Here is a 22167-nt window from a genome sequence, read left to right as displayed (position 1 = left end):
CAGAGGTGCGTTGAAGGAGGCATTTTCTAAACGTGACTGAACCACCTTATTACAAGGCATAGAGCATTCAGTAGCATTTAAAAAAAAAAAAAAAAAAAAAAAAAAAAAAAAAAAAACAGTCCTGTAACCCAGAAAAGTGAGTTTATGGCCCTGAACTTCTCAGACTCCAATGGTGTCCACCGGGGTAACCTGAAGGGTGTTTGTAGCCAGCTGTGGCATCTACTCTAAGACCAGAGTTGGAAAGCCAGCTCTGGAGGTGTGACTCAGGCAGCCAGCCTGGGATCCCAGGCTTGGCTCCTCTGTTTCCCGTTGGCAGCTGGCAATGAGCCCTCCCGTAGTCAGCCCTGGATGATAACGTCCCTTGCTTCTCAAGGAGCAATGTCATCCTTGTTCTTGAGGACTACGAAGAACCTGGTGAGAGAGCTGGGCAGGAAGGGCGAGCTGGTGCCTGTGGACAGCCTGAGCAGATCGCCTCGCCTGCGCCCCTTCTGTCTGGTGAGGAAGAAGCACAAGCGTTACCTCTGGCCGTGGGACACGCCCCTCATCCCCACAGACTTCTCCCTCCTGGACATTCTGGAGCCTGGCTGCCCCGACCCAGGTATATTCTGTGAGCAGGCTGCTGCAGAGCAGAATGGGAGTCCCAAGGGAGGCCAATGAATGTGTGGAGAAAAATAAACAGGTCTCTACCCTGGTGCCCAAAGACGCCTGGGCGAGGCTGGCAGAGGTCACCCCATAGCCATGTCACTGTGGCCATCTGTATCAGAGAAAGGCTCATTTCCTCCTGCGTTCCTCCCTGGGAAATGAGTCATAGCGAACAATCATTATTTGTTTTTATTCGTTTTTTTAAGTTAGTGTACAAAACAGTGAGTTTGGTTATGGCATTTTCTGTTTAACAGAGTTTTTTCTACATTTATTTACTTTCTACATTTATTTACTTAGGGTCGTGTGGTGGGCATATGTGTCCACAGCACCTGGTGCAGGTCAGAGGGCAACTTGCAGGGGTCCGGTCTCCTTTACCACCACCCAGGTTGTCAGGCTTGTGCCCCAGGCACCCATCATGCCATTTTCACACACGTATGTTAATTTGTCTGTGTTTGTGAACCTTATTCCCCTCCTCTCCCTGGTTCTCCTCCATGTCACAGAGGCCCCCTTACTCCCACACTCCCCTTCTGCCTTTATATCTCTTCTTATCTACTTCCATACACACTCTCGTTTTAGAACAATTATTCCATTTAAAATTTATTTTATCTCTGTGTGTATGTGTTTGTATCACACGAGTGCGGGTGCCTCTCAGAGGCCAAAAGAGGGTGTAGATCCCCCTGGAGCAACAAATGACTGTGAGCAGGCCAACATGGGTACTGGGAACCGAATCAGGTCCTCTGGAGTCAAGCATTCTCGCTGCCGAGCCATCTCTCCAGCCCCAACAGACACCCAGTCCGCTATAAAGGCTACCATGGAGTCCAGGCTTCCTATGCCAAAGACCACACTAGCAAATCCACCGTCAATCCTTAAATCCCCCTCGGAAGAGCCCATGCTGCTTTTCCTTCTCAGCAGACAGATGGGGAAACCGAGGCTCCAAGAGCTCGGTGGCTTCCGCCTGGCACACGCAATGCAGAAGCGCTAGCAGCAATTTTGAGACCCGACTGAGGTCACTGCACCCTGGGCCACCCTGCAACCTGTCTCCTTCCCTGGCCAGGCACCTGTAACTTGGGCTTCTTTCTCTCCAGAGGTGGATCACAGCAGCCCCATCAACATCTGGGAGAAGGCGGCCGGAGGGCTAACGGGGGCCGTGAGCCTGAGCCCTGGGCTGCAGGGCCAGGTGACAGGAAGCAGCAGTTCCACCTCCATCTCTGCCTTGGCGGTGCGGACACTCTGGGTTTCCCCTTGCACCTGGGAAATGCTGCTTGAGAAGAGGTAAGAGCCAAGGAAGGTTCCTTGGCAGATGGCCTCCCAGCCGGGGTCAATGGCACAGGTGTGAGGAAGCCCAGGGTACTGCCAGCCTGCGGCCTGACAAGCCATATGGGACAGTAGGCTAGGGTGCAGGAGCCCACCATGGGACTGAGCCCTGGGCCCAGGAGGAGGCTCAGAAGTTTCAGACCACATACATTTGGGGCCAGGAAAGAAAATATAACTATAGGCGTGTAAGGCGAGCGGGATTATGGGAAACTGGAGACGCCTGCATGAGGCTGGTGGCTACACCGTTGCTGCCAGGTTTCCCAGGTTAAGTAATCTGGGTCTTTTTCATCTATTTTAATATTAAACCTCATTTTGGTCTGTGTGGTTATCTGTAACCTCGAAGAGGACTGTTCCAAGCTTCCCTCAGTTTCCCCCTTTCGGGCCACCCACGCTCACTTTAGACAAGCCGTCCGCTCACCCATTCACCGCCACCCCCACCCCCCACACACAAGGCCCGCACATTATTTCCACAAGCTGCTGAGGTCAGTGCAAACAGCCCCAAGCCTGGAAAGGCCTTAGACTCCCCAGCTGGAAAGATAGATACCCCTCACATCTCTGATCTTCTCCATTTTCCACACTGTCCAGGAAACTGCGGTCGCCTAGGCCCTCCTTCCTCCACGAACTACAGAGCCGGAAGGAGAGGGAGAGCCTGTACGTGGTGACCGAGGCTGTGGAGACCCTGCAAGAGGCCGTACTTCAGAGCCAGGGCCAAACGCTAGGAGCCGGGCAGCTGTCCCTCCTACAGCTGGGCCACGTTCAGGTGTGCAATGTACTGGAGTAGGGACATGGTGGGCAGTGAATTTAGAATACTGAATAGCATCGGCCTCAAGAAGGCCTGGAGGCCTTCTTGCCCCTGAAGGGGAATGCAGTCCTTGGAAGTTGACATGGTCTCAGCTCTGTTTTGCTGAGGTTTCTTCTGCCCTTCCCTCACTATCTCCTCTTTCCTTCTGTTTTGAATCCGGGTCTTAGCACACTGCCCAATCTGGACCCAGGTGATCTCTCCTTTCCAGGGACTTGCTGTTACAGACGCAGCAGCAGTATGGGCGTCTCCTCAAGTTATGTGGTTGAAACAGCACACAGTCTCTGGTTTAGTTTGAGTTTTTTCCAGATGATCCCTGTATGTGCCCTTCACAGTAGAGGAGCTACACACCTGGTTACAAACTTCTATTCTTAGGTCATTTATTTCAGCCACTCTTGCCGTCACACAGAAAGGCTGGCTTCACACAAGCCTTCTAGGTCTCCGGGGCTGTCTCCTACATATTAACTGTGAGCAAAGGTAGCCGATCCCCTCAGCATGTCCACAAATGCAAATGCCGACAGGTAGGGACCACTTTTAAGGAAAACCTCTCTTCCATGATGGAGTATTGCCTGTTGCCATTCAGCAGGCCTTATCCATTCAGCCGGATGATTCCAGAAGGTATGTCTACTGTGTCAGCTTCTTTAGCTGAGGAAAGCAGAGCACAGAGAAGTCCCTTGCTGAAGACCATACTGCCAGTAAGCACTGCGGTCCAAGTTCAAGTAGGATATGTGTGTCCAACACACATCTGGTGGAGCCAGTTGAACAGCAGCACCGTCTGCAAATGCAGATGGCTGGCATTCCGCCCGCCCGTTCCCCAGCAGATGTGACAATCTACTGGCAAGGGAGAGAAGATTAACAAATAATATTAACTCAAAAGAAGAAAAGCATTTTCCCCTTACACAAGAGTCCCAGACAGGAGCCAAAGAGCCCCAGCGGTAGACTGCAGTTTTCAGGGATCTGGTCTTCCTGTTTCTCAATTCTGTCACCCCAGTGTATGGTTCTCACTTCATGTGTCAACACGGCTATGGTTTCTACCGTTATCACATCCATCCCAGACTACAGAACAGGGGCGAGGGAGCAATACTCCCCACAACTTGCACATACCACTCTGTGTTTGTCCTGTCAGCCAAAACCTGGCTCTGTGGCCACATCTTGCTGCAAGGTGGTAGCCTATATCCAGGATAACCATGTTGCCTGTTGAAGATGGATGAGTTCTATTACTATGGCTTGTAAGTAGCTCTTTCCTGTGGGAATAGGCAGATATGGCTGTGCCAATGGGACGTCACGGAAGTCCAGTTTTCCGGGCCAATGCCTTCCCCCCATGCCTTTACCTCTCTAAGCCTTGGTTTTCATGTGGAAAATGGGAGAAAGGGACTTGGTGGCCACGTGGAGTCTAGACAGACTAGCTATGCCCCAGTGCCTGTACCTCAGCATATCCCAAGTGAGTGTCCCAAAGACAGTGTAACATGTTTAAGGAGACAAAACACACTGGCGTCTTTGTTGTGTGGCTTCTTAAAACTTTACCAAGCCAGGTGCATTGCTTATGTCCAGAATGTCTTGGGTTATTTTCTGGACATATCTTTTATGCGAGCATAGTTTGTGTTCTTGCCTCCGCTGGGGGTCTGTCAGGCCACCCATTGCCCACCCTCCAGGAATCTTAGCATCAAGACTCTGATAGTCTTTCCATCTGCCTCCACTCTCCATTCCTGAATCTTCTGGAGGCCCAAGAGTTGGTGTCCTCTTTTCCCTGCCTCTCTTGCAGGTCCAGGTTCAGAGCCACATGGACACAGAGAGAGTGGTGAGCATCCCACAGGGCAGTATCCTGGCTTACAGGGTTCTGCAGCTGGTGCTGGAGGAAGACAGCTGGGGTAAGCCTATTCACCCTGCTCTCTACCCCACCGACCCCCTGCCAGCAGCCAAATACCAGGGAGCAGTGAGGAGCAAAAGGAGGGAAGGAAGTCCCAGGGCTCCCCATTGCCTGAGCAGTGTCCTTGTCAGACAATCTAAAAAGACTTGATTTTTGTAGAAGCTTGCTCAGGTCAGATGTTAAGGAGGCTTAAACCCAGTCTGGCCCTGCTTGCCTTGGGATGGGGTCGAATTCTACCAGGGAAGAGCCTTGGTTACCTAATTGGAACCAAGCCTCACTGCGTGTCTGTAGTTAGAAACTGAGACACAGTGGGTCTTGCTGGCCCCATCCTTGTCCTAAACCAGAGACACATCTAGAAACTGTCTAGATGGCACCAGCTCTGGGCACTCAATCCGGGCCCTGGATCTCTAGGCTTGGCCTTGCAGTGGGAGAAGAAGGCAAATGGAGACGGCTCCACTGTCCCCATGGAAGGGAAAAGCATGAGTTTGGGAGCCAAGCATTGTCACTTGTGGCCCTGGCCATGCCCCTGTCACTCTCTAGTAGGGCTTGGTTTGCTTTAGAATGCCATGTGGTGAACCCTGCAGAGTCCCACCCCTGCTGTCCATCACGGGAAATGCAATCTCCCTGACCATATCCTGTTTCTTTGGGTTTGTTTGTATTTTCCCTCCTCTGCCATATGCAGCTGTCCTTTACTTCCCTGAAAGAAAGCTCTGCGGGGACACCAGGAGAGGTGAGTGATTCCCCTGGCATGGTTCTGTGGCCCCTTCCCAGTGCTATGTGGTGGCCCTAGGTCTCTGTGGGTGACTCTACCTGATAAGGTAAAGTGAACCAGAACTGCCAAGAGGAATGAGGGGCAGAATTGCCCCCATTGGAGACTCCTAACTGTCTCAACCCTGGTTCTTCCTCCTGCACATGGAGGATGACATTTTTCTCTCCAGCCGCGAGGATCAGAGCCAGAACCTCAGAGGCTGGGTGTAAACAGACTGCACTTTCATTTCCCGGCCATCCAGACCCGAATCCTCACATAGAAACTATATTTATTACAACACTGTTCGGTCGATGACTCAAGTATATTTCTAGCTCTTAAATGAACCCATTTCTATTCATCTGTGTATCACAACAAGGCTGGGGCTTACTGGTAAGGTTCTGGCACCTTTCTCCTTCGACAGCTACATGGCATCTCGCTGACTCCACCTTCTTTCCTTTTCTATCTCTGCTTGCATTTCCTCCTTTGCTACATTCTGCACTGCCATAAGCCAAAGCCGTTTCTTTATTAACCACTGGAAATAAAACATATTCCCAGCATACAGAGGACCCGAGTCACCCCAGGTTGACTTCCCACAATCAGAAAGGCCTAGAAGCCCTGGAAGAGAAAGCTAGGTCAGATTTTGTTCTGAAGCATTGTGAAGGGGGAAGAAATAATAGGAAGGTGGTAAGGTGATAGGAAGGCGGGCTAAGACCTGTGAGGTCCTGGTGTGGTGAGGAAATTCCCTGCAAATGTCTAGTGAAGGTGCAGAGGAGAGAACGGGCTGAATACACATGACACATATGTAGCTTTGTGTGAGGGAGCCGCACAGGGCCATTCCTGGGACATTGGATCTCCTGGGGAGGCTGGGAGCAAAAGGACCCCTGAACAGGCAACTGTGCACAAGACTAAGTGACTGACCACCTGATTTTTACAGGCATAGCCATCAGCCCGGACTCAGAGGAGGAGTCCAACTTCCAGAGCTTGCAGGACCAAGCAGATGGCCAGTTGCAGGACCTGGCCACACTGTCCTCAGAGCTACGGGACACATTGCTGGGTGCCCTCCAGGAGCTGCTACAAGACCGTCAGGCACTCCAGGAGCTGGAAGACACAGTGATGGGCTGATGGACCCAAGGGACAGGCTTGACAAAGGCCCCAGATCCAGGGAGATAGAGAACAGAACAGGCAGAAGGGGCAGGAACAGAACGTGGTGACTGACAGGGATTCCTTGGGGCTCTCATGCACACTGCTGGGAATGTGAGGCAGGCTGTGTATAGACTGGCATGCCTTAGTGCCAGCTACTACACCAGACACTGAAGCCTAGACTCCCATTGGCCCACCCAGTTAGGAGGAACCTGGTTCAACCAAGCTCAAATCCAAACCAAGTTTTTATACCCAGAGGCAGGAATGACTTCTTGAATGGGCAGGGACACTGAATGCACGAACAGGGGCCTCTTCTTCATACCCTTGCCCTGCAGTTGGAAGAGACTCTGGACACTGGCTTGCTGACACAGCTGGAAGGCCCTGGGGGCTTTGTCTTAAGCATCCTCCAAGACCCCGTAGGCAACTTGTTGTGCTCAAGAGGCAGGGCTATCCTCTACATTCTGGGAGCCCTAGCAGGTAAGGGGCTCAGGGATCAACAGGATATCCTAAAGGGTGAACAAGAGTGAGGACCTCATGCCAAAGCTTAGGCAGCTCGGGTATGGGCTTCCTGACCTAAGTTTCTGGCCCTACGTCTGCACTAATAATAGGAGTAGCCTTGGCCAAGTCTTGCCAGACCCTAGTTCACCAGTGTTGCTCAAGGTCAATCAGTGGAACAGCCTGAACACGTGAAAACCCTTTGTGTCAGATGTCCATTGCCAGTCCTTGATAGACTGTTCCGGGGTGACAGTTTTTGCCTTTTAGATTCTTGGCAAAGATGGCTCCAGTGGTGCCAGAATTAGCAGAGCTTCTCCTCACCTAAGAACCCCTGAGGTGCAGCCCTTCCTCCATCAGAGTCCACACAATGCAGAGCACCTGGGACCTCTTCTACCTGGTGACCTATTTCTTGCAGCACTGAGTGAACCCCAGCATTGCCTGTTGGCCCAGTCTATAGAGAGACGAATCCTAGCTGAGGAACTGGAACTGGTGAGAGCCTCAAAGAAGGTGGTGATGGGATTCCCAGAGGTGCAGGGAGAGATGTGGGAAGCAGATGGAGATGCTCTAAAGGAAGATCTGACCTTCATTCCTCGAGAGCCTGTCTGCAGTTCATTTGTGCAGTCCCTACTCAGGAGCAGGCTCTGGGTCTGGCTTTGCAGCCTCCAACTCTAGACAGCCTCTTGCTGGGGATCCCAGTTTCTCCTGCATCCTGAAATGCTCTATACATCCATATCATTTATGTTCTCTGTCAAGCCCAAAAATGTGAGGGGAAAGAGGATATCCCACTCAACTACTTCCTCCTGTTGGATGGCATTAGGATGAGCTCATATAGGCAATTTCTGGTGGAGACAACTCTTGAAGTCCATAAGCTAGAGAAGTGGGCGGGCAGCCTGGCAGAAGAGCAATTCTGGGGCATGCTACGGATGCTTTCCTATATGCTGCAGCAGCAGTCAATGGGAGTGTGCACAGGAGTAGAAATAGGGCTGTGTGATCACCAGGACCAAATGCATAACTGCGCAAACTCCAAGGCCACAGCTTGGTTGCAGACAGTGAGCAGAGGTACCTGGTTGCTGCTCGGGGGTGGGTGCCATCACCCAAAGCCTAGGTGGTCCCTGAGTTCCTTCTGAGTAGTTTATTGCAGGTGGCGAGCATCTTGGAACACAACTGGAATCAGATGGAGGAAACGACCTGTCCTCTCCCAGCAGGAGTCCTCTGTGCTCTGAAGAGTGAGGATGTGGTCCTCATTTTAAGCCTGGTGCAGAGCTGTGGGCTGCAGCTGGAGCAGCCCAGCTGCCAGCTCACCTGGGACCCCACAGTGATGCCTCAGCTTTCTGCTCTCTATGGGTGCCTCACAGGGCTGCAGCTACTGGCTGACCTAAGCCCTGGGCTTTCTACGACAGTGTCTCCAAAGGGAAACCGGTATGTCCCTAGGGACACATCCAACCTGACTCCTGCCAGCCCATGATGTTACTGACCTCCTGTGGTCACAGCTGATGGCAGGCTTCCACCAGGCCAGGCTCCACCCAGGACTGGTTTCAGGCATCAGAAACACCCATTCAGAACAAGGAAGGCCAGGGCCATTTGGGCTAGCTGCAGAAGAGTGTGACTCTGTACCCTGCTTGGCCACCACTCCCAGCTGTGTAGCTTAGACAGCACAGTCCCCTCTGTGCTCAGGTGAAATCAGTCATTGTAAAAGGAGATTTATGATAATTCCTCAAGCACAAGATGGCAGTGAGAACTTTCAAAATCATACGTGACATGCTTACAAGAGTGCTGCTACTGTACGGTGCACAGTGAACAAGGCCACACAGGGAAGACGTTATGCAGAGTAACACAGGACTTAGAATGTTGCATTTCCTGCAGCTTTCCTAAGCACCCCCCCCCAACCAGGCCCTGCCACCATAACATGGCTCACACTGGTCAGGTTCCAGTCAACTGCACCTGTTGGAACATGCAACAGTTAAGAGAGGAGTCTTCAACAGAAGAAAAAAGAAAAATTAAAAAGTAACTGGACCCTTCCCTGATAGACCAGGCTCTTTCTAGTCTTAATTGTGCAAATGGCTGGGCCTCTCTCAGCATCTCCCTAGATGTGGGTTTCTTCTGTGATAGACTATTTCTGGTAAAACTTCCATTTGTGTGTAAGAGAGAAAGACTTACAGATCTGGAGGATGAAACCCAGGGAAATCACAGATCAGAGTAGGAAGGGGCTAGAACTACAGTGCCTCCTTTACCTGTCCTTTCTGCTTGCCTCCTGCTTCTCCCTGGGCCCTCTCATGTCCCTGCTGAATATAACTTCCCTAACCTATTTTCCACTTCCGCTTATCCTTCCAGGCATTCGGGCTGAAAGCTGTCTATTGTCCACGTTGTCCCTCCCTGCCAGTGTACTGAGGAAGACTACCGCTCCCACCTTAAATCACATCCTAAACTTGCTCATTTCTCACACACTGGTTGCCAACTTGCCAGGAGTTTTTGCCTTGATACTATCAACTGCTTAACTGGCCCCTGCTTGTTTCCTCAATCTCTTCTTGGGATAGCTGGAATGAAGTCTTTCAAATAGATACCATTTTCTTCCTCTGAGCCTTCTGAAGCCCTAAGTCAGTCTCAAATGGCCTCAAAGGCTTTCTGTGCTGCTCCATTCATTTGGCTGCACCTCCCTCTCCCCTCTGCTTTAGACCCGCTGCTCCTGTTCTCTGCTGTTGGCTGCCTTCCCCGGGTTCCTTCACCGCTGAGGTTCTCTTCTTCCTGTTTTGGCTCACAAGACACCTTCTTTAATGAGCCCCATCCCTATTAACTCTAAGTTGCAAACCGCCCTCTCAAGTCTTGAGCTTTCCCACAGCTCTTTGCATCTTCCATAAGATTGTAACATAGACCCTAATGAACTGATGTCAAAGCTCTGGGAAGACTGCAGTGCAGACCAGTTCTTAGGGAATGGAGGAAGTAGGTATTGAGCAAGACTCACACATTTTCTTAACGGTGCTGGACAACAGTTTTCCAGAAGCTGGTAACAAGAAGACACAGCATTCTGGGAGATGAATAACCCCTGGGCCAGCACCTGTCAAGAAAACTGATTGAACAGCTCTGCTTCTCTAGAAGGGACTAGAGAGTGGGGTTATCTCAGATCAGGGCACTTTATTTAACAGTCTCAGAATACTCAACTGGACCACGCAGATAGCTCTGTGATTAAGAGCACTGGCAGCTCTTGCAGAGAACCAGGGTCCAATTCCCAGCACCCACACGGTGGCTCTCAATCATCTATAACTGCAGTTTTATGGGATCTGATGCCCTCATCTGGGAGTACTGCATACACATGGTACATTTCCAGGCAGGCAAAACATTCAGATACACACCACTTCTTCACAGTTACAGTAACTTGACTTTCAGGTGTGAAGACTTGCACCTTGGTATGGTGTGCGCCTCAGGAGGCTGTGGTAACAGAAATACTAACTACTGTAGTATCAACTCATGAGATACTCATGAACACCATGCTACTTACGGCCAAGGATATGACAGCTTCAGCGACTTAAAGTGGCTCTAAGGACACACAGGCAGCTACAGGTGGCCCAGGCCCACTTGACTTACAAAAAACTATACTATTTCTCCTACACAATGGGTAAATCTTTAGCACTTCTTAGAAAAGTTTCAGGATACTGGCACTTTGTGTAAATAGACAACCAGAAGAGATACGGACAATACATGCCAATATGTGCTATCTTGAGACTTACTCAATTCAACCTAGAATGCCCTGCCTATGCATGGAGGAAACTCATTATCGTCATCCTAGTACACAGGCTGTGGCTACCTATTCACTAGAGATGGTCTGTCAATACTCTCCCTGAACTCAACAGGGCTTGCCATTTAAAAGCAATTGTAGGGACTGGGCAAGTAGCTCAGTGGTAGAGTACTTACTTGGCCTGTGAATGATCCTGAACTCCACACCCCAAGAACTGCAAAATGTTAAATTTTTAAAAATTGTTTTTTTAGAGATTTGGAAGAAGAGCTTACCGGTGACGAGCACATACTGCTCTTACAGAGGACCTATGCTGAGCAGTTAGTTCATAACTACATATAACTCCAGTTCTAGGGGACCCAATGCCATCTTTAGGCTTCCTCAGGCACCCACACTTGTGTATACATATGCACAAAGACACATAATTAAAAATCTTTAAAAATAGTTTCAGTCTCAGGCCAATGACCTGCTGTTCAGAAAACCACTAGCATGCAGAATATTTCCATCTAGCCATTACAAGATATATCATCAGTTTATTCAAATTATACAGGTCTAGCACCTTCACTAAGCACTGAGAGCCAGTTGTGTTCTCTAGAATGGAAAACCTACATTACTACACAGCATACCAGGAGTATACTGTAAAGCTATGATGGTCAAAATACTAACACTGAGCACCCCTTGCCTGCAAATGGCCGAGGCATTGACCAGCTGGTTTATTGAGGCCTTCTCTAAAGACATACCAGTGTTTCCTGTTTGGGGACAGAATATTTAAATGAAGTCACACCAAGTTAAAGAAGGAAGCTGAATATACTCAAGCTCACTGACTAAACTTTGTTTTAACTTATCACAGTACTAATGCCTTGCTGACAAAACATGAGACATCCTGGTGGTATGGGGATCAGTCAATTATCCCTCTCCACTGATGAGGAAGAGAGCTTCTGCACAGTGCTGTCTTGGGTGTCAGGGCTCTGAATCCACTTGTCTTCCATTCTTACTTAGTTGATGGGCTAGTCCTTTAAGAATTTCTGGCATGGCAGTTACTACAATCTCAAAAGGAACCAGAATGGCATTTCAAACTCAAAAAGTATTTCAACTCAAAAACTTAAATTTGAGCACAACAGATGCCAGTTATCCTTGTAAGTCTAAAATATCTACAGTAACCTTAAGAGATCCAGAATGCTAAATCTAAATCTTTCAACAGAGGTTGAAACCGCCACACTTCTGACAAGTCATGGGTGTGCACTGGTAGAAGAGATGACATCATAGCTTACCCTACTGTTTCAAACCAGACACACATGGGTCAAAACCAGGCTGAGGCATTTGCTGACAGAAACATACTTTAGAAAACCACAAGGGGCAAAAGGTGGCAAGCTTCAGGGTTAGATTTACCACCAGCAGAGCAGGGTCAACCTCTGTCCAATGGACAAGCAGACCCTTTGCTTGGTCTGTGCTATGCCCAGCCCCAGAATCCTTGACCCCGAAGGAAGTTTCCTGAGCAGTACATGCCAACACCATCAGAGGCAGCTCATCTGTCACACACATGTGTGTGTGTGTGTGTGTCCCCATTATTCGAGGCTGTCAAATAAACCTGTTCTTCCTTCTAACCAAAGCATGGATGGGCAGATTCTGTATGGGGCCAGTACCTAACTTTAGCCTCTGATGGCCATGTGATCTTTGCCACAATTCTGCTGGTACAATGAGCAATAGCCATAAATAATATACACATATATATACAAATAAAGAGGCTATGTTCAATAAAATTTTATTTATCAACACTGGAGTTTGAATTTCATATACTTTCTCATGCTACAAAATATTTTTTCAACTTTTAAAAAAACATTTGTTATCCTTTATTCCGCCAACCTTTTAAAAATCATTCTTAATTCACAGGCTGTATAGGTACAGAAGAAGGTGGATTGGTCCAGAGCCTGGGCTACTGACCCCTAGGCTAAAGTTAAGTTTTTTTAGCCCACTTAATCTTCAACATGCAGAGCGTGAACCATGTTACCTGGAAAGGCCACAGCAGTATCACTACATTTATTTCATTTATTTGTACTCATTCACTCCATACAAGCACTAACTTGGTAGCTATCCATATTTAGGTACTGTGCAAGATCCTTCCTTGGGATACTGGAGGAATATGACATGGCTCTTCTCTCACGTTCTCAGTCTTCATAGTATCTCAATACTATAATTTCTCAAGAGTAAAAAGATCCCAAAGCGTCAAGTACTAGGATTGTTTTTGTGATACAGTTGTATTCAGTGCTTTCGTTGACTGTAACAAATTACCACAAACTAGGTGGCTTACAATAGAAATTTATTTTTTCACCATGATAGAAGAAAGAAGTCTGAAATAAAAGCAGCCAACAGGGTTGGGTTCCTCCTGGAGGCTCTGATGAAAACTGTTCCACGATGTTCTTCTAGCTTCTGTAGCTCAGAATTTCAAGGCATGATGTCTGCTCGACTTTGCCTCTCTCCTCCCAGGATTTCCACTGTGTCTTGTTTCCCCTTTTTTTCTCTTACAAGGGCTTGTCAATGGAGTTAGGGTCTACCTTAATGTAGGCTGACATCATCCACAGGTCCTTACATTTACCTGAAAATGCCCTTCTTCCAAATAAAGCCATATGTTCAGGTTCCAGACAGACACTGCCTGTTGCAAAGTGCACTACTAAACTCATTATAATACTGTTAAAGGACTCCTAGAAAACATGGCCTGGATCATCCAAAGGATTTTCAGGAGGAAGTAATCGAAGCTGACTTCTAAAAGATGAAAGCTGGTGTTGGTTAGACAGTCATAAGGAAGAAAAGGAGACCAGATTCAGGCTGTGCCAGACCAGAGTCACGAAGCAACACCACATGGAACAATCTGTAAACAGCAAGTAGTTACACTTGGCTGGAGAACAGGGTACGAAGAGGGACAGGAGTGAGCCGGAAGCCAGAGAAGTCAACAGGAACTTTACCACCAAGTGCTTTGTGCTCTGAAGGAGACCCCAAGGGAAGCCTGTGATCCTCTTCCATGGTCAACCACTTTAACTGTACCACACCTCACATCACCTTGTCAGAAAGCCCTGACAGGACAATCAGACAACCTTCTGGCAGCCTCTCTCTGAAGCACGATAGATTTGACAACTCAGGTGTTAGGGTTTTAAACTGAAACCCACAGTAGCTTTCTAGCACTAGTGAGATGGAGTCTTTCGTTTCCTCTGGGAAGTATTCTTATTGCTCACTGTCCTCCAATGCCAAGGCTCATCCTGCTTCTGAAACACCCTGTGCTTCCTGCTGCTGCCCTTCCACTCCTGAAACTGAGAGCTGAGAAACTGTGGTTTTCCTTCTACGACTACACTCACACAAGATTGAATCAAAACAGAAGTCAAGTTAATGACACAATCACTGGTCATCTTATATACAACAGTTTTAAAAGCAGTTAAAGTTATGTACATAGGCAAAAGTAAAGAAAGATACAACTGAAAAAGACATAGCTATCCCCTAAAAGAAAGAAAAATTATGTAATGTGTCTATGCATTCCACAGAAATATATACAAGGAGAACTTCCAGAAATCTCAGTAAATCAAGCCACACTTAGAAAAAGGAAGCTGATTTTTATTTTATCAACAGCCATTCTTAAACATGAACATGCATACGTAATGTTCTACGCACACATCACAGTTTTTAACGTTAGTTAATAAAGGTTAAACACACAACATACATCCTTACAAAAAAAAAAGTCAAAATGCAAACTTAAAACTTTCAACAAAAGTCTTACTAATTTAAAAAAGGTTTGTGTTGGGTACCATTTGTACAACACAGTTAATTTAAACATTTTGGCTGAACATGAAAAAGCGGCAGTAGAAAATAAATTCATGAGGGTTTTAAATAGCAGAATAGGCAGTTTTGCCATGCAGGAGAAGCAATATTAAATATTAGTTTTCAAAAAAAATCCACATTTAAAAATATTTAGTTCAAGTCACAGAACTTTTCTCAGTAGAGACCTCAATGCAATGCATAATTAGCTGCCTTAGATGGCCTGTTTTGAAAGGACAAAATCCCTTTCAAAGTATAACTTTACTGATTTTGGCACAGAAAAGAAGTCTTAAGAACAAGAACATGATTAAAAAAGTGGGAAGAGGAACAGAGGAAAGAAACCGAAGCAAGAGTGAGGAGATTTAATGGCAATCACTAGAGACTGCATTCTCAGTCACTGAAGAAGACCGCTCCATCTGCAGCAGGGCTCGCTCCACAGCTCTCACTGCAGCATGGACCTAATCTGCTTGGAGGTAGTCTCATCATTCAAATGTTTCGTTGTGTACCTGTGAGAAACAGTGATCAGTGTTAGGGCATGGATATCGGGATGGGCTTTGTAACAGGGCAAGACGAGCAGCTAGACAATCAATCTCACAAACACACCTTAGGAAGGCAGCTTGAATCCTGATCAGCCTCGCTCTGCTTCTCTCCCCCACCCAATACACAGCCTGTTGCTGGTCACTTAGCTATAAGCACCTTGCTGAAATGATGAGCTGAAGTAAACTTCTGAAGTAAACAATGAGCTACCGCTCCTGGATAAAAATTACAGCTCCATCCCAGGTGTTGGCAATTATGGCCCTGAAGCAAATGCATTCCACCACCTTTTATTGCATGGCATGTGAGTTAAGTACATATACTTTTTTTAGATTTTGGATCACTGAGGTAGAAAAATAAGTGAACAAAACATAGGCAATACTTGGTGTTTGCATATAAAATTGAAATTTTACTGTTCACACACGAAAGGAGGAACAGTCACAGCCAAATACATTGAACACATGTATAAAATTGTCAAATAAAAACATACTTTAAAAAGTTGCACTGGAAAAATACCAAGTTAATTAATGCATGTATTATCTGAGGTTACCTTCTTGAACAGTGGAAGATTTAAGTAGCTACTCTAGAAAACAGCCTTCAAAGTCTAAAATATTTACTCACACTCCAGCCCCCTTACAGTTTCACTCTACACTGTATAAAAACAGTGCCCTGGCAAGCAGTGGTGGTGTACACCTTTAATCCCAGCACTTAGGAGGCAGAGGCAGGTCTCTGTGAGTTTGAGGCCAGCGAGGTCTACGGAGTTAAGTTCCTGCACAACTAGGGGTACACAGAGAAACCCTGTCTTGAAAAACCAAAAGTGCCCTAAAATATCTACATTCTCTAAGTATTTTATTTCCTGGTAAGTGCATTTTGAACAAGTATACAAATCCAAAATAATAATCAACTAAAAAAAATGAATAAAATTAAAATACTTCCAAGAGTAGCCATTTTAAGATTAAACACTGGATCCCTGTAAATAATACACCACCAGTCAGCAAGTCTACAAAGTCTTCCAGGAGTTACTATCTGAGAAAAACCAAGCACTAAATCTTACAGAAGGCTTGGGAGTGGAGCATAAGAAAGGCTGCAAGTGGGAAACAGCTCAGGAGGGCATAGGAAAGAAACCCGAGTGCAGGATCTGGAGGTCAAGGCAGCAAACACCTTTAAGGAGTGACGTGATACCGAGTGAGTGCTGGAGGAGCTACAGGATGTTCACCTGAGGAGTAAAGGAGATGTCTAGAATTTGGACCTGATTAGCAGCATTAGACACACAGGTTTGCAATGCTTCAGTGAGGAATGAATGTATTCAGAAGATAATTCAAACAGGTTGATTTGGCTTATAAGCATTTCACATAATTTTCAAAGATTAGATCACTTTAAAGGTATACAATCTATGTTAAAGAAATGTAAACAACTGTTAAGTTTGCTCCAAACACTCTTTAAAAGTGAAGATGCTATCTAAATTCTTTGTTAAAGGTGAAGGGACTGACGTTTTTCTCACACATCAGTAGTCACCTTCCAAACTGTTCTCATGGCAAAACACTGGAGTGCCCCATACATGATGGGTGGATGGAAGGAAGGCTATGAGGCTGGAAAGAGAAGTCCACAGAGCGGTGGTTCTCACCATTCTAACATTATGGCCCTTAAATAGGATTCCTTATGTGTGGTAACCCCCAACCATAAAATTATCTCCGTTGCTATTTTATAACTGTAATCTTGCTAGTGTTATGAATATAAATATTTTTGGAGATAGAGGTTTGCCAAAGGGGTCACGATCCACAGCTTGAGAATTGTTCCCATGGAAGAATATTTAGTGAAATGGTAGTAATAGGACAAAGATTTAACTGTTTTATTTAAATAGAAAAAGCATATATGGCCACACATCACCCACTCGATATGAATAAGTAGATGCCATCCATCTACATGGCTTTTTCCCCCTGCTTCTTTACTAAAAATAGCTCAAGAACAGGAATAGTTAAGTCTATACCATATAATAGTTAGCAATGTTTACATTCCCTGGAACTGTGTCTGAGGGATGTGGTAGTGCTCCTGGCAGACCAGGTATTCTTACCTACCCTGGAAGGCCAGGCCAGAGGTGCTACATCACCATTCTTAATTACAAATTCAACAGCACTGATTGTGTAAAGAAAAGCATACGAGATAAATGGATTTATTTTCATTTGCACAAAAAGCCCAAGTCCTACTTTAAGTGCACATAGCTTCTCAACTAGAAAACAATGGCTGGCTACCTTTACCCTCAAGTTCAGTAAAGAAGCAAGTAGTATTATAGCACTAAACCTGAATTTACAACTCTAGCTCCCTCTCAAAACTAAAAAGATTTGGTTCCAGTTCTCAAAAACACAAAACAACAACAACAACAACAACAACAACAAAAACCCTAATGTACACATGACTCATTGCTTTCTCTTTTTGCATACTATAAGTTCGAGGCATTATATAAATATTTCAAAATATATGCACAATTATAATTCTACTCAAAATCTTTTTATTAATTTTGCAGAAAGTTTTTGTTTGTTTTGGTTGCTACGAGAAAGAGTAGTTTCAGCAGTGTTTTAAGAAGTGTTCGCTAGTGTATATATTTAAAATGAGAGAACCCGAGTCTCAACTCAGATCCAAGTTGAGATCTGAGGAAAGGGACTCTAGGGGAGGAACCTGGAACTCTGTATGTTTTACAATCACTTACTCTGAAGCATACTCAAGTTCAGCACATAGTGAACTAAAGACTGGAGTATCATAAAGCAAATCCAATTTGAAGAATGAAACTCTACCATTTCTGGTTCCTCAGAACCTGGACCACTTGCACAGTTCATGTGATAAAAATGCAGAGGCAGCAAGTGCCTACAACCCCATGGTGAGAAGAAGGCTCACAGTCAAGAACTTACTGGAAATATGTGGTGACATGAAATGACACAAGTCCCTACTATGAAGCATCTAAGGACAATGACTCGTATACAAACCCTCAGATTAAAAAACAAAAACACTGAGAGCCAGATACAGAACTTTGTTCACTATGAACAAATCAGTTCTCAAGTTTTCTTTACAACTTAAACTAGCAGGACACTTTGCTGTCCTCAGCACTGAGTCCTGCATATACTCCACTTCAGTCTTGTTGTACTCAACACTATTGCCCCTTCTGCTCTGAGAAGAAGGAAAAAGGGCTGCGCTAATCGCCGCCCATAAGTTCTAAAACAACACACTGTGGTACCTAGCTAACCTTTTAGCATGCTTCCTTTAAGGTAACAAAACAAGCACTAAAACCCTCAGCATTCTCACCTCTATGTTTGTTTTTGTTTTGTGAGGCGGCTCTCACTAAGTAAACTAGGCTGGCCTCTGAGATCTAAAGGTATGAACCACCGTGACCGACTATTTATTCCTAAGTTTTAACAATACATTTCATACAGATTTCCTGACACCAGCTGACTGAAGCAACTGACAGACCCTTTAGGAAAAACAGATTAGAAGATAAAAAATGAAGCTGAATGAGACATAGACACTATACAGAGAGGAAGTAAAGAGGCCCCGTGTCCTACATAGCTAAAATTAAAATGTAGTTTGTGCTACAAAACTAAGAAAAAAAATTCTTAACACCATGTGTGTAGCCTGATAGTATAAAGATTTAATTAAACTAGATTTTAATTAAACTAAATTTTTCATTCTAATATTCATTTAAAGTAGCTCTCCTGTATTCAGGCAGAAACTGCTTATAGGCACTTTCCATAATAAAGACATATAAAGGTTTCCCTCAGCCAAAATGAGTTGACATTTGCTTTCTGATATAAACATCACTACACAAATATTTCTGTTTGCATACTATTTTTTGCCTAAGCCTCACATACTAAAGTATAGAAAATTAGTTTCTAGGTTGTGAAATGTTTAAGTTCATTCCAAGCACAGAAGCTTCAGTAACTAAATCAACAATGATTCCTCAGAACAAAGATATCAAGGTACCATAGACACAGAAATGCCACTAAGCTACTTAAGAGAAAAGGAACTCTCATAGAACTTCATATTGCTGTATCAACAGGCTAACAATTATATTGAACTATGACCTCTACATGCATAAGAAAAAGCCAACTAGAAAGTTACAAGCACATGATAAGATCACATGTTTTTTTCTTTAAATTTCCCCATGTTTGTAAATCAGCATACATTAGAGTTAGAAGAAGCAATCCTGCTTCAAAGGGGCAAACAGCAGAGCAAAATTTTGGGCCAAGAAATGAAGCTAGTTTCTCATTTGTCTGCTACACACAGCCCTCGTTATACAATTTGTACCACTATTCAGAAGCAACATTACCAATAAGCAAAACTTCCAGCTTAAACATTACTGACATATCTTTAGATGGTATTCAAACATTTAACACACAATTTTCTGTCATGCTTAAGTACATATACATACCTGAGAGCATTGAGAAGACCTTCTACACTATTAGGAGGTTGGTCCTTAAGAACTTTGATACAACCTTTCATCTGAGGAGAAAAGAAAAAGTAAATATCTGTTTCTTAATATAACATTCATTAAAAAAAATACCTATAGAAATGTATAACCAAAGACTGCATGTTTGTTTCCTGGCCACCCAGACTCGAATAATCACATAGAAACTACATTAGTTACATCATTGTTTGACTGATGACGCTGGCATATTTCTAGCTAACTCTTTAATCTGAAATTAACCCATTTTATATTTTTCCATGAGGCTCGTGGTTTGTTACCTCTTGTTTCTTGGGCAGCTACATGACGTCTCCCTGACTCCACCTTCTTTCTCTCTATATCTCTGTTCGGATTTCCCACCTGGCTTTACTCTGCTAAGCTATTGGCTGAAACAGTTTCTTTATTAACCAATGATAATAAAACACATTCATAGCATACAGAAGGGAATCCCACATGAGAACTGAAGAGACCATATACTATAAATGTAGAATTATTCACTCTTGGGTGGTGGGAGCAGTAGCAAATGCTTTTATTTTCAGTCTCTCAGTGAGACAAAGCTTTCTGAAAATGCCATAAGTCAAAATGAAGTTCCACACAGACTATTGAACTAAGGGAGGACAGCCTGAAAAGGACACTACACAGTAATTGCAAGAAAAGGTAGCCTGAGACAAGCTGAGGACAAACAGGAATCCTGTAGCGCTGAGAAGGGAGTTAGGGAAGCCAGATGATTCAGGTAGGACTGACTGACAGGCAATCAGCAGGGACTACAACAGGCTACCCATAGGGAGACAAACTCAATAAAGATGATAGGTATTTCAAAGATCAGCCTGGTTGTCCTGAAAAGCATGGCCACAAAGACTGGAAAGAAGAGATGTGGGTTTAGCCTCATTCTACCACTTCCTCACAATCCTATTACTTAATCTCCTACAGTGAAGCTGCTCGAGTGAAGGGGAAATTCTAGAACAATGTTCACAGGCACACAGGAACAATGTAAATTCTGGGACATAGTTACCACACAAGTAGCTAACGCTAACTCATTTTTCTTTATATAAAACAGATGCATATAAAAACTAGTAATCTATAATTCAAATCTAACGTGCCAACAGCTTGAAGTAGTAATAAAAGGGGGACTATCAGATAATCCCCACCAAACCTAGTTAGAATGCTGATGCTCAAGAGTGACCAGAAAAACTATAGGTAAAGAAATGAGAAAAACATTTCATTTTTAATAGGAACTTCCAGGCAGATACGGAAAGTAGAAACCAGTCATAAACTATGATGATTGGGAAAAGGAAAGAAAAACACAGGATCTTCCAGTTTTCTTAAAAAGGTATCAATGCTGATTTTTAATATACATTCCAAAATAAACCTTATCTTTGGTTATTGGCCAGAGGATATGATTAGAAAATATATGTAATTACTAGAGATATGACAAAAAAATACTAAAAATTATCATTCAGTCACCTATCAGTAACATTACATTCAATCATCTAACACCTGCATATTAACTAGCAACCAGAAATACAGGACAGTGGAGAAGAAGGAATTCCAACTGTATCACAAACTATGGTTGGAGACTGTCAGTCCAGCCTGCAACTCTTTAAATAAAACCTTATCATTTCCATGCATGAAAATAGTTCGCAATCATATCAAACAATATGCAACTTACATCAATTTTGGAAGTTTTGGCAAATGCTCCCACTGGATGCACGTGGTCATAGAGTATTATGACACCCACCATTACCCTCAAGCAGAATGATACTGTCTCTTCATTGGTAAATCTGCTTCTGTATTCCCTGGAGGGCAGAAGATTTGTATGGATGAAACACATCATAAAGTGTACAATGAACTGATTATACCTGCACGCAATCCTGACTACTTCAATCTCTGAAGAGACACCAATATTACCCCTTCTCCACAAGTGAGAGGAAATAGATGTGGTAAAGACTTTCCACCCACATATTGTGGTCCCCACATTTGCACCACCAGAGAATTATATTACTTCTTCTACAATTTTAGAGAAAGCCAAAGTAGCCCTAAAGTAAGATTTCGGGGCTGGGTGCTTAAGTTACTAGCTCAATGGAGCACGTAAGTTTGCTATTTTATGGGTATCTTGATTTAAACACACTATTAGAGGATTCAATTTATTCTCTGATTTAGAAAAAAAGGTAGCAGGAGACCAAACTCAGAATGGGAACACTGTGATCCAGCAGGGGGTCGGTAGGTATGATGTACCCCTTCATTTCCTGGACCCCATTCGCTTACACAGGAGGAAAGCGTGGGAGGTGTTTGTCCTCCTGCTCCATGAGTCATTCACTAACACAGTGTAAAGAAGAGCGCTTTGGGAAATGAGTGCTGCAAAAAACAAAAGTTCTCTAGTAAAAACCATATCTTATTCAAGAATCCAAGACACATTCTTTCTGGTGCTGATAGGAAAATTATACGTATCACAAATGCCATCAGGTAATTCAGGTTTGTGAGGGAACAAAGACAAACTGATTTAATCTGAGAACATGTGGAAAATAGAATATAATTACAGTCCTCTGAAAGGGACACTTCCCTGTCCCTAACCCAAAATCAGGATATTCAGTTCTGACAAGAATAAACTTATCGTGGTACCCAGAGTCCAAATCTATGGTTCAAAAAGAAA

The 22167-nt window shown here is 44.7% G+C and overlaps 2 protein-coding genes across 7 annotated transcripts in view; one reads left to right on the top strand and one right to left on the bottom strand.

The window, feature by feature from the left end:
• Window positions 1–378: 378 nt before the first annotated feature.
• Window positions 379–8802, top strand: LOC126503490 (gasdermin-D-like). The gene is made up of 9 exons (XM_050145198.1): window positions 379–598; window positions 1728–1914; window positions 2542–2716; window positions 4518–4623; window positions 5305–5352; window positions 6305–6480; window positions 6846–6987; window positions 7421–7494; window positions 8731–8802. The coding sequence occupies exons 1-9, from the start codon at window positions 379–381 to the stop codon at window positions 8800–8802; spliced, it is 1200 nt and encodes a 399-aa protein (XP_050001155.1).
• A 5509-nt stretch (window positions 8803–14311) lies between these two features.
• Cyrib (CYFIP related Rac1 interactor B) overlaps window positions 14312–22167 on the bottom strand; it is a 125329-nt gene continuing 117473 nt past the window's right edge. For all 6 annotated transcript variants that reach the window (XM_050145022.1, XM_050145019.1, XM_050145018.1 and 3 more), the window contains 3 exons: window positions 21187–21313; window positions 19485–19555; window positions 14312–15039 (listed from right to left, as the gene is read on the bottom strand). In XM_050145022.1, coding sequence (XP_050000979.1) covers window positions 14976–15039; window positions 19485–19555; window positions 21187–21313 — 262 coding nt within the window. In that variant the 3' untranslated portion in view covers window positions 14312–14975. The remainder of the gene's footprint in view (window positions 15040–19484; window positions 19556–21186; window positions 21314–22167) is intronic.

Source organism: Alexandromys fortis, unplaced genomic scaffold (assembly GCF_014885135.2).
Source record: "Alexandromys fortis isolate MF-2015 unplaced genomic scaffold, M_Fortis_MF-2015_v1.1 scaffold_2_1_26212458, whole genome shotgun sequence".
Classification (NCBI taxonomy): Eukaryota; Metazoa; Chordata; class Mammalia; order Rodentia; family Cricetidae; genus Alexandromys; species Alexandromys fortis.
Note: the sequence above shows the minus strand (reverse complement) of the source record. Positions and strands in the feature narration are given on the sequence as shown.